Raw genomic sequence first — 15193 nt, 5'->3', positions numbered from 1 at the left:
TAGAGAGGGAAGGGAGGGAGATAGAGAGAAACCTCAATGTGCGGTTGCTGGGGGCCATGGCCTGCAACCCAGGCATGTGCCTTGGCTGGGAATCGAACCTGCAACACTTTGGTTCGCAGCCCACGCTCAATCTGCTGAGCTACGCCAGCCAGGGCCTTATATATATATTTTTAAATGGGTGACGCGTCCCTTTGGAGGCCCAGGGGCCCCGTTCCCTCCTGCGGGTGCCTGTCCCCGGGATGCCAGCCTCGGTCACAGGGTGGCCTCAGCCCTTCCCGGGGGGGATCTCGAGCCCGGGGGCAAACCCTCCTTGACTCGCCTTCTCAGATTCGCTTCCTCCTGCCCAAGTCCCAGGCTTCCTTCCGCCCGAGGCGGAGGCGGGGAGATGGCCGCCCCCCACGCTCGGATCCTCGGTCCCTGGAAGGGCCGTCGGGATTCTGCCCGGTCTGTCCCCAGAGCCGCGGCAGCCGGGACGCCGGCCGGCAGCGGGATGTGTGCTGGCCACTTCTCCCCGGGCCCCCGGCTGTGCCCTGGGCAGGGCACTCCCCGGGCTGGCCTCCCCACCACGTCCCTTCCCTTGGGCTACTGATTCTTACCGGCCCTGACCTCTCTGGTCACCCCCTGTCCCGGGAGGGATCCCATGCCACCCAGCCTCCCGCCGTTTAAGAAGTCACCTCCCACCTGGGGGACAGCGTCAGTGCGTGTTCTCAGTGGCCGGTCGCCAGCGTGTGACGCGTGGGTTTGGAGGGTGGGAGCGAGCTCAGCCGGGGCCCCTCCCGGGGGGCCTGGTTTTCTGGGGCTCTCTTCCACGGAGAGGGCTGACCTTGTCCTCAGCGGGGGGCGTCTGCGTGTCCCCAGGAAAACACCTGCCCGCCTGTGTCCAGGGGTCTTCCCGTGGGAAGTGTCACTGGCCTCACGGGGCAGGCAGGGTGCGCGTGAGGACAGAGGAGGCACTTCTCCCAGTTCCCAGCTCACAGGAGCTGGAGTCTCCTTCGCTCCCGGCTGTCTGTGCCGAGGGCCGCCACCGGACCCATGGTGTGCGGCTGCTGGAGAGGCCGCAGGGGAAGGGCGGGGACCAGGCTGGCTCTCCGACGCCCCTCATTCTCTGATGCTGGGGCTCAGGTGTTCACGCCGTTTGGGCCCTGAATTCGGCGTAGACTCTGTGTGTGTTTACAGGGGGAGGGGGAGGAGAGGGACAGGATGGCGGGAGAGGTGCCGTGGACCAGGGCACCTCATCCTCGCGTGTGGAGCAACGTGCCGCTTCAGACTAGCGTGGTGGTCCCTGTGAACGTGCTAGATTCTGACAGACATCTGTTGCCTTGGGGGAGTGAGCTCCCCGTCACCAGAGGCATTCAAGTGGGGGGGCTGCAGGCCATCGTGGCAGGATTGCTGCAGTAGACAGCCACCCAGCTCCCACTTCACAGGAAGGCGGCATCACAGAGGAAACCCCCACAGATCCTAAGCACACTGACTACATGGTGGCTGAGTCACTGTCAGGTGTTGGGGGCCAGGCAGGTGTCAGGGGATAAATACTGTGCGTGCCACTTGGAGGGGGACCAGGGTGACAGCCTCCTGCTCTGTCTGAGCCTCAACCGGGACACCTGGTGCGTCTCAGCTGGGCCTTCCCTTCTGGGACGGCCCTCTGTGGGCTGCTTCTCCTGGAGGCAGCCTTCCCCGAGGCGGCCGGTCAGGGCTGCACCCTGGGACCTTGCGTGTAACCCAGCGACCTTGCCTTTCAGGCCGAGGCAGAGACGTCCCCGGGAGCCTACTTCCTGCCCGAGTTCGCACTCTCGCCCCAGGGAAGTTTCCTGGAAGACACCACGGGGGAGCGGTTTCTCACCTATCGCTACGACGACCAGGTAAGGACCCCCGGCAAGAGCCTCCCGTTGTCTTTGCCGCTTGCCGATGGGTGGGAAACGGTACCTTCTAAAGGGTTTTCTATTTCCCCGTCGGCACGCCCGGTACCTCCTCAGACCCTCGGCGCCCAGGCCGGATCCCAAGAGGCTTGCGTGCAGGTTCGCACCCAAGGGCGTTGACTTGGGAGTCACCGTGTCTTGTTTTTGCCGGAAATATGTGACGGGTCCGTTCGTTTCAGCGCTCACCCTGCCGATCACCCAACGCTGAGACGTCCCGGGCGTCCTGCTTTCCAACTGAACCCTGCCTGCTCTGCCCTCTCGGCTGTGACCAGCACTCAAGCTGGTTCTCTGGCCGGGTCTGTGTTTCAAGAAGGGGCAAAGCAGGCATGCCTGTGTGTGCACACACATGAGTGTGGGCATGCCTGGGTGTGCACACACGTGTGTGTGTGTGTACACGCTTCCTGAAGGTGGGCACATGAAGAGTTCACCGTGGCGTCCCCGACAGGCACCGGGCCGGCAGCCAGGGGGGCCCGGCTGCCAGGAGGTCGCCTGCTTCCTGTCTCCAGGAGAGATGCTGAGACGACCTCAGTTTGCGGCCCCTCTGCATCGAGAAACCCACGGGCCGATGGGTGTTCCTTTGCGAACCTCAGGGGAACGAACTGAGAAAAAGAGGGTGTCTGGGACCCCACGGGCCGCATCTTTTTAAATGAAAGAGCGGTTGGTTAATGCCTTCCCCAGGTCCTGCAGATGCGCTGTGTTTCATGTAATAACGATACAAGAGCTGGGGAAAGAGCCGGGGAAGAGAAGTCCATGCGGAACTGAAAAACGTGTGGTGGAGGCGGGTGGGGGCTTGGACATTGTGCCCCAGGGCCCGGTGCTCCCGGCGGCCGGGTGAGTGGTGTGTGAGACAGAGCTTCTCCCAAGGGAGAGGACCAAGGTCAAATGCGGAGAGGTCAGTTGTAGCCCCCAGTCTGCGCTGCTGCAGCCAATGGGAACGGACCCACGTCCCCAAACCAGGGGCCTCCCCGGGGCAAACCTCAGAATACTCAGCCTGACGGTTGGCCCGTCTCCCCGCCCCGCCCCCCCCCCACCCCCGGCCTTGACGTTCTTTCCTCTCAGTTCTGAGCGTGCGGACCACACTCAGGAGCAGTCAGGAGCGTCTCGGGCACCGGGAGAAAGACAAAAATCTCCCCGTCCTGCCACGGCGCACAATAAAATGTCCCAACTGATTAGGAACACGGGCACTGGAGTCACCGCGTTGGGTCTGAATCCCGATTCTGACAGTTTACTTGCTGTGTGAGTTTGGACGAGTTACCTCACGCCCCTGTGCCTCGGTCGCCTCGTCTGTGAAATGGGGATGTGGATGGTTATCTGCCCCGTGGGGAATGTTTTGGGGATGAAGGGAGATGATTCACATAGTTCACGTCTCTCTGCTGGGGGGCCTGGTGCGTATAAACAATCTAGCTGCTGTTACTTCTTTTTTTTTAAAGATTTTATTTATTTGTTTTTAGAGAGGGAAGGGAGGGAGAAAGAGAGAGAGAGAGAGAAACATCAATGTGTGGTTGCTGGGGGTCATGGCCTGCAACCCAGGCATGTGCCCTGACTGGGAATCAAACCTGCGATGCTCGGTTTGCAGCCCGCGCTCAATCCACTGAGCTACACCAACCAGGGCCGGCTTGTCGGTTTTAAACAGCGTATCCAGCATCTCTGACCTCAGGTTCTTCATCGGTTTGTAAAACACGGAGTGGCTGGATTTCGTGCTCTGAACCCTCTGTGCTCTGCAAAAGCCTCGTTCTCGAGACCGCCGATGGAAGAGTCGCCGTTATGCAGCGTTAACTGGGTCATCCTGGTTCCCAGGGTGGGCTCGGCAGCCGCCCAGCGAGCTGTTCCCGAGGGAGTCGTTGAGGTTTCCGGCTGCGGGGGGCTGGGGCTCGGGTGCCTCCTCTCACACACTGAGAAAGCGGAGGCTCTGAGTGTGCAGATGACTTGCTCAGGACCCCCGGGCGGCTATGTGAAAAACAAAACAAAACAAAAACAAAAACCAAGACCATTGCCCTCCAAACCTCAGGCTCCCCACTCTGCTGCCCATCCCGCTGCCTGACTCTGAAGAATCATCTAGAAAATGACCTTGTTTCCTAAAGATTCAGATTCTACTGTTCTATAGAACTTTGGGGAACTTAGTCAACCCAAGGGGGGGGTGGGGCTAACATTAATGAGCCATTTTATCCGAGCACCCTTAACTCCTTCCGGAATTTGGAATTAGCTGTGCTGGTAGCGTTTATAAGCATCATTATCATCGCCATGTAAGTGATGTTTTTTTCCAGCGTCTGGGCAGAGCACGGTAGCTGAAATGAAAGCGGCAGGCGGGTGCCTCAGGAGTCCAAGACAGTTCAGATGCGTTACTTTGCAACAGCTGCACAAGGCGTGGGTGGTCGCAGACTGGTCGGCCGGCCGGGCGCTGGGGGGCACTCTTCCGTCCCTCCTCCCGGTGGGTTCGGGGATCTGCCCCGAGGAGGGCGTGTTCGCAGGCGGACAGCTGGGTGTCGGAGGGGTCTCCGCAGCAGAGCGTGGAATCCCCCAGTGTGTTCTGTCTCCCATCGCTGACCTCGTCCCTCCGGAGAGCTGCCCCACCCCCGCCTTTCTGGGCAAAAGGGGGCGATTCTCTGCCTCCTCGCCTTCCACCCGCTGCAGCTTTCGATGAGGGGCACCATCGGTGCTCGTGGGGTCTGATTCAAAAGTTCTGTGCTGGGCTTCGTGTTTCACAATTGGAAGTCACCAGAACAGCAGATAAGCTCTTTGTCTTACACAAACACTCTTTTTTGTTTTCATGTTTTTAGCTTTTAGCATTTGTGAGGTGCAAGGAAACGTGGAAGGTGCGTGGCGACCTCCCAGACTGCGTGGGCTGGCCGGGGCAGGCTTCTCCCCACCCCCACCCCTGGGCAGGTGCAGCGGGAGCCCCAAAACCCAGGACAGCGCACACTTTCTTAATGGTCTGTGGGCTGTCTGTCTGTGTGTGCCGTTGGTGTGGTGCTTACATTGCTGCCTGTAGGGTACGGGGCACCAGAAGGCAGGAAAAGCGTCAATAGCTTGGATTCCACGCTTGAAGGGCAAGACTGGGTGTTCACCTGAAGTGGTGGGCTCCGACGTCCCTAAAATTAACCTGGGGTCGGTTCTCATGTCGGCTCGGAGCCCCGTAGATGAGACCACCTTGATCTCAGGTTGCCGCAGTCCCTTCTACACCTGGTCGTGCCTGTCGTCCCCTCCCCGCTGTCGGCTCCCGCCAGGGAGCCCCTGAACGGTGCCTGCTTTGTGTCTCGTAGGAGCATTCAGGGCTGTTTCCCAAGCTCCACGTGCTCTGACCTGCACTCTGGTCTACCATGGCGTTTATACTTTCTCCTACTCGTTTGAGCTCTTAGAGTCTGTCTCCCAATATCTCCTCCTCCCACTGCCTCCCCTTCCCCTTCAGCGGGCACCCTTGTTAAGGGTTTCGGGCACTCCCCCGAATCCGGAATCGGGCTGGGTCATCATCCCACGTCTGTGAAAATCCTAAGGCGTTGTGACAGCAGCAGCAGCCGCATCACGGTGGACGCCTCTCCTCCTGGGAGGATCGTGGGTGGGCTAAACGCGTGAGTGCTCCGTTCAGAACTCCTGCCTCCTGTGCGCATTTTCGCTCCTATTTCCACGGCCAGGAAGCGGAGGGCCGGGTGTGTGGCCGTGACAGGCCCGTGGCCCTGCAGCGGGGCAGAGTTACAAGGCAGTCCGGGCGTTCCGACTTTTCAGGAGAAAGGAGGAGCTTCGTACCCGAGGCCACTCGGCCAGGCTGCGGCCGGGCCCACAGCCCGCGCTCTGCCCATCGGCTCGGCCAGGACACTTCCACCCCGGATGTACGGGGGGCAGAGGGACAAGGGAAATGTTTGACTGGGTGTTTTAATACCGGCAGTAACGAGAAGACAAGAAGGAAGTCTTTGTGTCGTCTCCTTTCTCAGCTTCTTCTAAACGCCTCTTTTTCCTGAGGCTGCTCTGACAGACTTCCTTTTCCTCGTCCCTCCTCCCGCTGTTGACTTATACATTCTTTCTAAGCAGAAGAAATCCGTTTGCCGTGAGGAGGTCTTTCTCAAAGTAACTTCTTCCGCACTTTTTTATGAATGTCTTGGCCGGGAGTTTCCTTGTGGTGAAGCTCTTGGCGGGCCCCAGAAATATCACTCCACGTTTCCAAGTTATTTATGTAATAGTTTTGAACTGGGGAAGTATGTACAACTTGGGAAACTTCTAGACGAGAAAGATGGACACGGACACGGGTCTTGGATCTGCTGTATAGGGCGCCGTGGTCTTCCTCGTGGACCCCAGCGAGCCCCTCCTGGGGTCCCCGCCCGGGAGACCTTCCTGTTGCTTCTGGCCTCGCGAAGGGTGTTTTTCAGCAGCAGGCCACTGGAGTCTGAACCGTTCATTCCTTTGTTAGTGACTCATCTCGGTCAGATGGAGTTATGTTCCTTAAATACTCCAGAGAGTTCATGGTCAGAGGAGCGAGCGGGCTCACGGTCAGCCACGAGACGAGACCACATTCCCTGGAACACCTGGTCACCGCCTGGTCCTCGTCCAGGCGCACAGCGGTCCCCGATCGGCTCTGGCACACGTGGACGCTGAACTCGGTCAGCGAACTGTGGTCAGCGAGCTGTGCGCCAAGTCAGTGACTTCCGGAGTGTGGACGAGTCCGGTGTCTGCGTGGAGAGGCAGCACCCGGCTTCTGAACTGTGCGGCCTCGTCTTCCTCCGAGGCTGTATTCCCGGACTCATCGGTGGGGCGCTGTGTGATACATATGTATTTTTTAAATCCACCTTCCACCAGACAGGTTGAAAGGTGGATGCACAGTGGGAGAGTTCAAGGCGGTCCCTCAGCGAGGTCAGGGACGTGGAGGGACAAGCCCCTTGCTGCCTGTGCCCAGACGTCTCCTCTCCCTGACCTCGGCCAGCTCCCTCTTGAAGACTTGGAGACTGTGAGTCCTGTGAACAGCATGACCACCATCCTCCCTCCCTGGAAGGAAGAAGCACGTGGGCTCTCCTGTCTTCCACACCCCTGGGTGTGCGTTTCTCTTCAGTGAACGCTGGGCTCCAGTCCTGGTCTGGTCTGTCCCCTCTGGGTAGAGCACAGGGCACGCACGGTGCTCGGGACAGACGTGTCTGGTGGGTTCGCTAGGAGGATGGGGGGGTCATGGCAGGTGAGCCCTTGGTGGCAGCATCTTATTTCCCTCTGCCAAGGGGGCAAAAACAAGGTGAGCTGGCTTGCCGGCTAGGCCTGCGAGAAAGAGCAGGGCCAGGCGGGAGAAGGCCTGGCTGGTTCTCACCCAGCCCAAGTGGGAAGGACTGGGTGCAGAGGCCGGGGTGGAATTCGTCCTCTTTCCCGAGGGGTTTCAAGCGTCCCGTTCTGATTGGCTCGCTGGGCGTGGGGAAGTGTTTTCTCCTGGGGGGCCTGTTCTGGGCTGCATCGCAGAAGGGCGGGCCTGGTTTGCACAGAGGTCCCTGACAGGCCAAGGCTCCGTGAGGCCCTGGTGGGTCTGTGGACACGTTTGTCTGCTCGTGCTTGGGCCTTAGTCGCTCCGGGCTGCGTTTTCTTGGGCCTGGACTCTGGGAGCTGAGGCATTCGCAAAGGTTCTTCCAGACGGGGGCACACGGCTCTAACCCTGGGAGGTGTGCAGGGGGCCCGCTGGAGAAGGACATCGAAAATGCCTGTTGTTGTGTTACTCTCCACATTTAGTTACTGTTTATGATGCTCTTTTTAAAAAACCCTCACCCGAGGTTATGTTTCATTGATTTTAGAGAGAGAAGAAGAAACATCAATTGGTTGCCTCCCATACGCGCCCTGACCAGGGATTGAACCCACAACCTTTTGCTGTGCGGGACGATGCTCCAACCAACCGAGCCACCCGGCCAGGGCCCTTTTATAATGCTCTTAACACGAGTCTTACGTAAATGTTTGTAAGGTGGCCAGGTTTCTGTGGGACTGAGACAGCCCAGGCACACTGGGACGCTTGGGCACCCAACCTTCCAGCCTGGACCCGACAGTGCACTCGTGGGCTGCGGTTACCACACGAGATCAGGAGCCCTGTGGTTGGGGTGCTGCGGCTGCTGTGCTGGACGGGATGTTCCAAGGTCAAGTCGGGGACGAGTGTGTGGCTGTCATGGGTGACCCGCTTGGACTCTGTGTCAGCGTTGCCATCCAGTGAACTTCCAGGCCTGGTTTGATGACCAGACTTTTTGCGTGTCCTTCCACAAGGCTGTTTCTAGAACGTTCTCCTTTGCTTCCTTTCCCCTCGGCCCACTCCCTGCCATCTCTGATACTTTGATCATTAAAACATGATACATATTCTTTCTAAATAATGATGAAAGAGTGCCCAGGGAGAGTCACTAATAATATTGGGATACCTTGACAGTTTGGGGTTAACTTTAATAAAGGAAAGAATTGGGGAAAGGATCTCTAAGACTCTGCACTTATGTAACAGCGCCGACTTTTTTCTTTGTCTGGTTGTGATTTCCACTCTTGTTTTTTGTTTGTTTTTCCAAGAACTTCACTAGGAGGTGGAAGACAATACCTTTCCGTTTGTCTCCTAGAGAGAAATATTGTTTTCTCGGCGAGACCTTTTCCTTCTTTCATTACTCAGACCCAGTAAGTCTGCAGGGTTCTGCGTGGGGAGAGGCGCATGTTTGGGTGATGAGTCCCCCCTCCCACGCCCACGCACACGCCCACCCCCCGCTGCTACGCCCGGGCGAGATGGTGCCGGGAGGCGGCTGTGGATGAAGATCCGCCTGTCGATGCAAACACTAAGCAATAAAGACTTGACTTGAAGCCTCGATTGGTTTAACTCGTTAAAATGCCTCATGCTAAATCATTGAATAGAATATTTTTGTGATTGAAAAGGGGCCAAAAATTGAGGTTTGATTTGGGCAGAGAACCCTCTAGAAATGTCTCTGGCTGTAACTCTCCAACCTGAGAGCTTGTACCCTTGTTTGCGAAAGATGGCCTTGAACGTCAGACCCAGTCACTTCGGGTGGTCAGTCAACTCGAAAACAATCGTCAGCACAAATACAAAAGGGGGCGGGGACGACACTTGGGTATAAGGGGCCCCTCCCTCAGATATGCCACCGTGGGCTTAGATGAGTTTCTCGGGTTATTTCTGAGATGGAAAGTCCGAGTTAACTGTTTCTCTGGCAGTCTGTGGATCCCAGTCGGATCGAAGATGACCTGGGACCACCGTTTTTGCTTTAACTTCTCAGGGACAGAACTGCCAGAGAGCGGATACCCAGGCGGAGCGGTTTCTGACGGGCGGGTCCGTTTTTGCTTTTCTTTAAGAGACGGATAACGTCTGAAACCCGGATTAACCGTGTTGTGTTTAAAAAGGCGTGGAACGTGGTGGAAGGTGCCGAGTCGCTGATGAGGACCGACTGCCTAGAGAAGATGCCAGTGGCTAAGACCAAGAGCGCAGGTCACCCAGGATGCGTCCAGCCGGCGGATTTTACGGGCGGAACTCCAGGAATAGAGCCAGCGGGGTTGAAGCTGACCTGCCCTCCGACGCCTGGGCTTGGGGGGGTGAAGGGAGTAAAGAGGGCGGGAGCTGGTCGGGGACCCGGGGGAAGAGGAACCTCGGCACAGCTGCACAGTGGAGCAGAAACCGGCCCGATGCACCCCAAAGCTCGGTGGTGGCGGCATCTGGGATTTCGGGGACCCGACTCACGTGGCTTTTATAGCGACGGGAGTTTCCAGAAACGGAGCTGAGCGTGAAGAACGCATGAGGTTGTCTTCCAGGCCCCTTCTCTTAAAGGCTGTCACGGGCGGAATCTTTCCATTGAGAAAGAAGGAAACAAAAATTGATATTCTGAAGGGGCACCCCCTTCGTGTCCTGGAAAATGAGTCACTTTCCTGCTGGCGTCGGACAAGTGGGCCATCGCTGTGCATTTTATCCACCTACTGGATGCTTCCTTGGTCAGATCAAAACGTACGTGAGATTTCATGGAACGGCTTGGGACCGGTGCTATTTCTTAAACACGGATTTTCCTAGAAAATTCTGTTTGAGTCATGGGCAATAATGTATATGAGGGCTATTGCTATTACATTTATTAATGAGTTTGGATTAGAACCGTACTAGAATCTGTAAAAACAACCTTCAGCTCTGTTTTAACCAGGTGATTGTATTCCACAAGACCATTATTTTTATCCCACCGACAGTGCACGGCATTGACTGGATTTTCCTTGTTTGCGCTGGATTATTTTTCTGCTCCTTAGGTGGGGTTGGATTTTCAACAGCACGTCACACAGGCCTGTGTGTCTTTGTGTTAAAGGGGTTTGTTTCTTTAGAAGCCGCCGGCTGAGGATATGGTCTCTGTGTGGTTATGAGTCCGGTCAGACCGCTGTGGGCACAGGTCATGGACATGATCGTTAGTGACATTTGGTTCGTGAGAAGCTGTCACAACGGGCCGGGTGATGGGGGCCCTTGGGAAGAGCACAGTGCAGCACCGAATCGGGGAAGCCCTCTCTGAAGGGGTTGCTGAGCTGGCCGGCGTTCATTCCAACCCGCCACATCCCTGCCGTTTTCTGCGTTTCACTAAATGTGCCGTCGGGATGGACCCACAGGCGTGAAATGAGAAGTGCGGTGTCAGATGCCTCGTTAACCTCTCCCGAACAACAACGAACCTGATCTTTCCTTCCGTCGAGCGACTCTCAGGGACGCAGTGCGTCACACGACAGCCTCTGTCTCCAGCGAGCTCGTGGCCCAGCCGGGGAGACAAGGGGACCAAACTCATCCCAGGTGTCGCTGGGGCAGAGGTGCGGATAGAGAGGACAGAGTTCTCCATGGGATGGGGGAGGCCGGCGTGGCGTCTTTAATGTAGGAGAGACCAAGTCACAGCTTCTAGGGGTGAAGTTCAGCCCTCTGACATTTTGGGGGGCGCTGCACATGATGTGAGTGGAGCAGAACAGCGTCTTGTCCCTCCGGAGACAGCTGGAGAGTCTAGAGATTTGGAAAACGACTCCCTCGACCGTGTGTGCCATTGTAGTTCGTGCCCAGCGGTCTGCTGCTCGCTCAGCTTCGTCTGATGGACAGAGCGCGCTCACTGTGCGGACAGAAGGGTGTTCCTTTCATTTACGGGGTGTGTGTGTGTGGGGGGGGGTGGCTTCATTTTAAAGTACCCTCTCCCCTGCTGACGGCCCTGCTCCTTCATAAAGCAGAGGGCACAGTCCTCATTTTCACAAGAGCGAAAGCGTATTTTGACGTCTTCTTTGAAAGCTTTTGATAATTTGTTTGGCTGAGTGCCCAGGAAAAGCAGGAACGTGACTCGAACAACCACAGCGGGGCCCAGGGACCCCTTTGTGCCGGGGAGAGACTTGGAACCGGGCATGAAGAGCGGACCTTGCGAGCAGACACTTATTTTTACTCGAAGACCGGTCTTCAGGCTGCAGGGAGCTGTGGAGAGCCTCTTCGTATAAAGGGAATACTCCCTGAAACAGAAGTTTTTTTTATAGTGATGCTTTTTTTTTTCACAGCGTGAAACAGTGTATAAAATACAGGCTGTGAATGCATAATGACATTAAGTCCAGATAGTAATTTTTTTTAAAGTTTATTTTAAAGTGTTTTGATATTCAGTCACTTTGCTCAATATTTTATTTTATTTTATTTTATTTTATTTTTTTAAAGATTTTATTTATTTATTTTTAGAGAGGGAAGGGAGGGAGAAAGAGAGAGAGAGAGAAACATCAATGTACGGTTGTTGGGGGCTGTGGCTTGCAACGCAGGCATGTGCTCTGACTGGGAATTGAACCTGTGACACTAGATAGTAATTTTTAGGGCAACAATTTATGATGCATCTGTGTGGGTTTGTTAAAGGTGGAAAAGTATATTGCAGTTTTCAAAAAAATTTAATATAAATTTTCAGTATAGAAAGAGACAGCCTTCTGAAAGACTAGTATAATATGGATACCAAAACATCAAAGATAACAGAGTAAAGGAAAACTATAACAGCATGAACCAAATGCTGAAATTCTAAATAAAATATTCATAAATGGAACTCAGCAGATTTTTTCTTTGTAGGTGACAAGGGTGGCTTTTCCTAGGGAGGAAGAAACGGTTTAAACTTCAGTCATGATTAGGTTAAAATCTAATCTTTAACAGTTTGTAAAATTGTCTCAATAGTTGTCAGGAAGGCATGTGGTAAAATTTAACAGAAAATACTAATAAATAATGTTTTTTACCATACCAGGACTATAAGGAAAAAAAAATCTCCTAATGAATATTACCAACCAGCATCCTACTTCTTGTTAAAATATCCTATTGAAATGAGGAAGAGAATTTAAGTTTTAAACTGGAAAACCTAGCCAATGCAATAAGATAAGATAAAGCAATAGGTGATACAAAGGAAGAGACAAAACTATAATTATTTGAAGAAACTCTGATGAATCTAAAAATTTAAAAAAGTGAAAATAATACATAATCATTATACATTTTAATCTCCCCAATATATGCTATAATGTTATATAGAATAATAAAATAATGAAAAACAATGAAATTAGAATAGTATGTAATAATGGTTATGTTTTTATATTATTGTTATATGTAACATTATTACATATAATAATTACATATAATATTATATACTACTATTTTACTATTATTACATATAATAATAAATTATAATAGTAGTAGTAAAATAAAATAATAACACGTAAAGGGGCCCCCTTTCTTCATGTGTTCAGTGCATGTGCACAGCATAGCTCCTTCTGTCCGTCTGGGAAAGCAGAGCACTCCTGCGGAGAGAGAGAGGGAGAGAGACGCCGCACCTGCCGGGGACGCGCAGCGGTCTCTGTGCTCCTGCTCACGTACTTCCGGTTTCCGGGTTTTGTTTATTCCCATTCCCGTCTTCTCCTGCGTCGTTGGCCGGAACGGGGTCCCGTGGCCCCCCGAGAATTTGAGGGGGGCTGGGAAAGTGGCCGCAGGATTGCCACGTTGAATTACGGGTCACTGCCGGTCACTCTGTGAGCAAAGGAGACAGAGAGGGCGTGGATATCAGACCGAACCCTTTGTGTTTCACACCCGTGGAAGGGTCCCAGTTGAGGCAGGCCAAGCAGTCGGGCCCAGATCACCAGCCCTCGGGCGGCACGTTTCGGTGGCGTCTACCTCACGCGTGAGCCCGTGCTCCTGACCGTTCTGCGGGGCGCTTCACGAGGGACACTGTGGTCGCTGGAAGCCGTGTACGGCGGCAGTCCCGTGATGAAGCGGTGAGCCTCGGGGCAGGCAGGACACCTCAGGCACTTCCTCGCTTCCCACGGCCTGAAGTAGCACAGGAGCTTCCTCACTCACCACGCCCGACGGAAGAAACCGTCTCCACTCGTGGAAGGCGAAGCTTTGTCCTAGGTGTTCGGGGGAAAAAGAAAAACACTGGAGCTTTCTCATAATCTATCCCTGTCTGCACACCGAGCCCACAGCGAGCGGAAGGGGCAGCCTGGACTGGGTGTCCGAGGACGCTGCCCAGATCGCGGCCGAGGCGTCTGTCCCTCGGAAGCTGAGTTACCGGAGGGAGTGCGGGGCGGCCCTCCTGCCGCAGGGCCCCCGCGAGCCCGGCCACAGACAGCCGGTGGTCTCACACATTCCCGGGGCTCCCTGCCTCCCGTCCTCCCCCACCGGGTCCCTGCTTTGCGTTTCTCCCCTGTCCGTCTCTCCCTCGCCCTCTCCTCCCTGGGCGCGGGGGCTGCAGCGCGGCTCCTTGTCTGGCCCCTGCGAGGCAGCGGCGGTGCCGTGGACCCTCTGCCCTGGCCGGAGGGGTCCGCTTCCCCATCCCTGGACTTCCTGCCCGGTCCGCGGCCGGGCCTGTCCACACGAGTCAGAGAGGGGCCACCGGGCGCCTGTCACCACTCGGAGCAGGGCCGGGACCCTCGCTGGAGGACGCCACCCAAGGTCAGCGTTTACACGTTTACACGTTTCCCCGGGGTGGGCGCAGGGCGGGTGCGTGAGGGGACTCCTTGTGGCTTCTCAGAGCGTGGTCTCGTGTCACAACATGCAGGCCTTGGCTGGAGCTTATGCTGGTGGATTTTTGTTTGTGTTTTTTTTTGTCTTGTCTTCTGATCCAGTTCGTTTTAGTGAAGGCAAACCCTTGTCTCCCAAACATCCGTTGTTCTCGGCGAGGAGGAGACCGAAAGGATAGTTCTGCCGGGCCAGCCGTGTAAGGGCGGAGGGGCGGCTCCCCCTCCGGCAGACCCAGCCTCCCTGGGTCTCCACAAGTGTCCGCCCCGTGTCTTCGGGGGTCCTCAGGCGTGGGGGACAGGCCCTGTGCGGCATTCCCGCCTGTCGTGCCCCCGAAGCAAAGCGTGTCTTCTGCTTCCCTTCCCCAACTTGCCTTCTCCCCTGGGCGACTGCAAGAGCCACCTTCCTTGCCTTCACCTGAAGCAGGCGGTGCCTGGGGTCGGGGGGAGGACGGTGGGGGGTGCTGGCCCCTCCCTCACTGCCCGGCTCAGGGTCGTGGGGACAGCTGTGCTCCGCTCTCCGGGAGCTGCGGTCTCAGTGGGTGGAAACGGCTTCTTGGCTCATTATCGACTTTGTCGCCCTTCCGCTGGTCACTCGCTGGGCTCCTTGTCGGGGGCACGAAAAGGTGTGGACCCCAACAGGCCGGGCCTGACTCTGTGCGGCTGGGAAAGGACGGAGGGGCCGGGGTGGTTCGCGGGAAGGAAAAGGAGAGAGATGATCTGTGTGTCCCACGGAACTTCCGGAAAGGAGGGGTCCTGGGGACGGACCCCGGGGTGGGGAGTGCCGACTGTTGGGTTTTCCGGGGGGAGGAGTCTGAGGGGAGGTGAGCGTGCAGCACGTTTGCTTGGGAGCTCCTTTGGGACGGCGTCCCCGGGAGGGAGGGGTGGGTGCAGGGTGCATGGAGGGTGAGTGTGAGCTGTAAACGCAGACCTGAACGCAGCCCGCACCCACCGCACCGGGCGCTCGGGAGCGGGGGGGGCCCAGGTGGGACTGAGCCTGTCCCGGCCCGGGATGGGGGCTGCCCTGGGCGAGAACTCTCCTGCAGCGGGGGCCTCCACGCTTCACGGATGGGGACCCCGGGCAGCCCTCTGCCACCACAGGGAGGCTGGCGCAAGCCAGCGTGTGTGCACGGCCAGCACTGGGACCCACGGGGACACGTCGGAGGCCTTGGCAAGGGGCAGAAGGTGGAAGGTGGTGCCTGCCAAGGGAAAGACGTGGGACTTCGTGGGTGTTAGGGACCCACAGACTCGTCCGGGCAGGGAGCAGGTGTGACTGACGGGAAATGATGTTTCTCGGTGACGCGTCTGACTTAGACACTCAGGGCGCGCTGCGGCCG

The 15193-nt window shown here is 56.2% G+C and overlaps 1 protein-coding gene across 2 annotated transcripts in view; it reads left to right on the top strand.

Annotated features, from left to right (window-relative positions):
* Nucleotides 1–15193, top strand: part of ADAMTSL3 (ADAMTS like 3) — a 133456-nt gene that overhangs the window by 18522 nt on the left and 99741 nt on the right. For both annotated transcript variants that reach the window (XM_045824996.1, XM_045824997.1), the window contains exon 3: nucleotides 1740–1859. In XM_045824996.1, coding sequence (XP_045680952.1) covers nucleotides 1740–1859 — 120 coding nt within the window. The remainder of the gene's footprint in view (nucleotides 1–1739; nucleotides 1860–15193) is intronic.

The sequence above is a fragment of the Phyllostomus hastatus genome, unplaced genomic scaffold, assembly GCF_019186645.2.
Source record: "Phyllostomus hastatus isolate PE091 unplaced genomic scaffold, TTU_PhHast_1.1 phas_scaffold_555, whole genome shotgun sequence".
In the NCBI taxonomy this organism is placed as follows: Eukaryota; Metazoa; Chordata; class Mammalia; order Chiroptera; family Phyllostomidae; genus Phyllostomus; species Phyllostomus hastatus.
The sequence above is the reverse complement of the archived record's forward strand: the minus strand, read 5'-3'. Positions and strand labels throughout refer to the sequence as shown.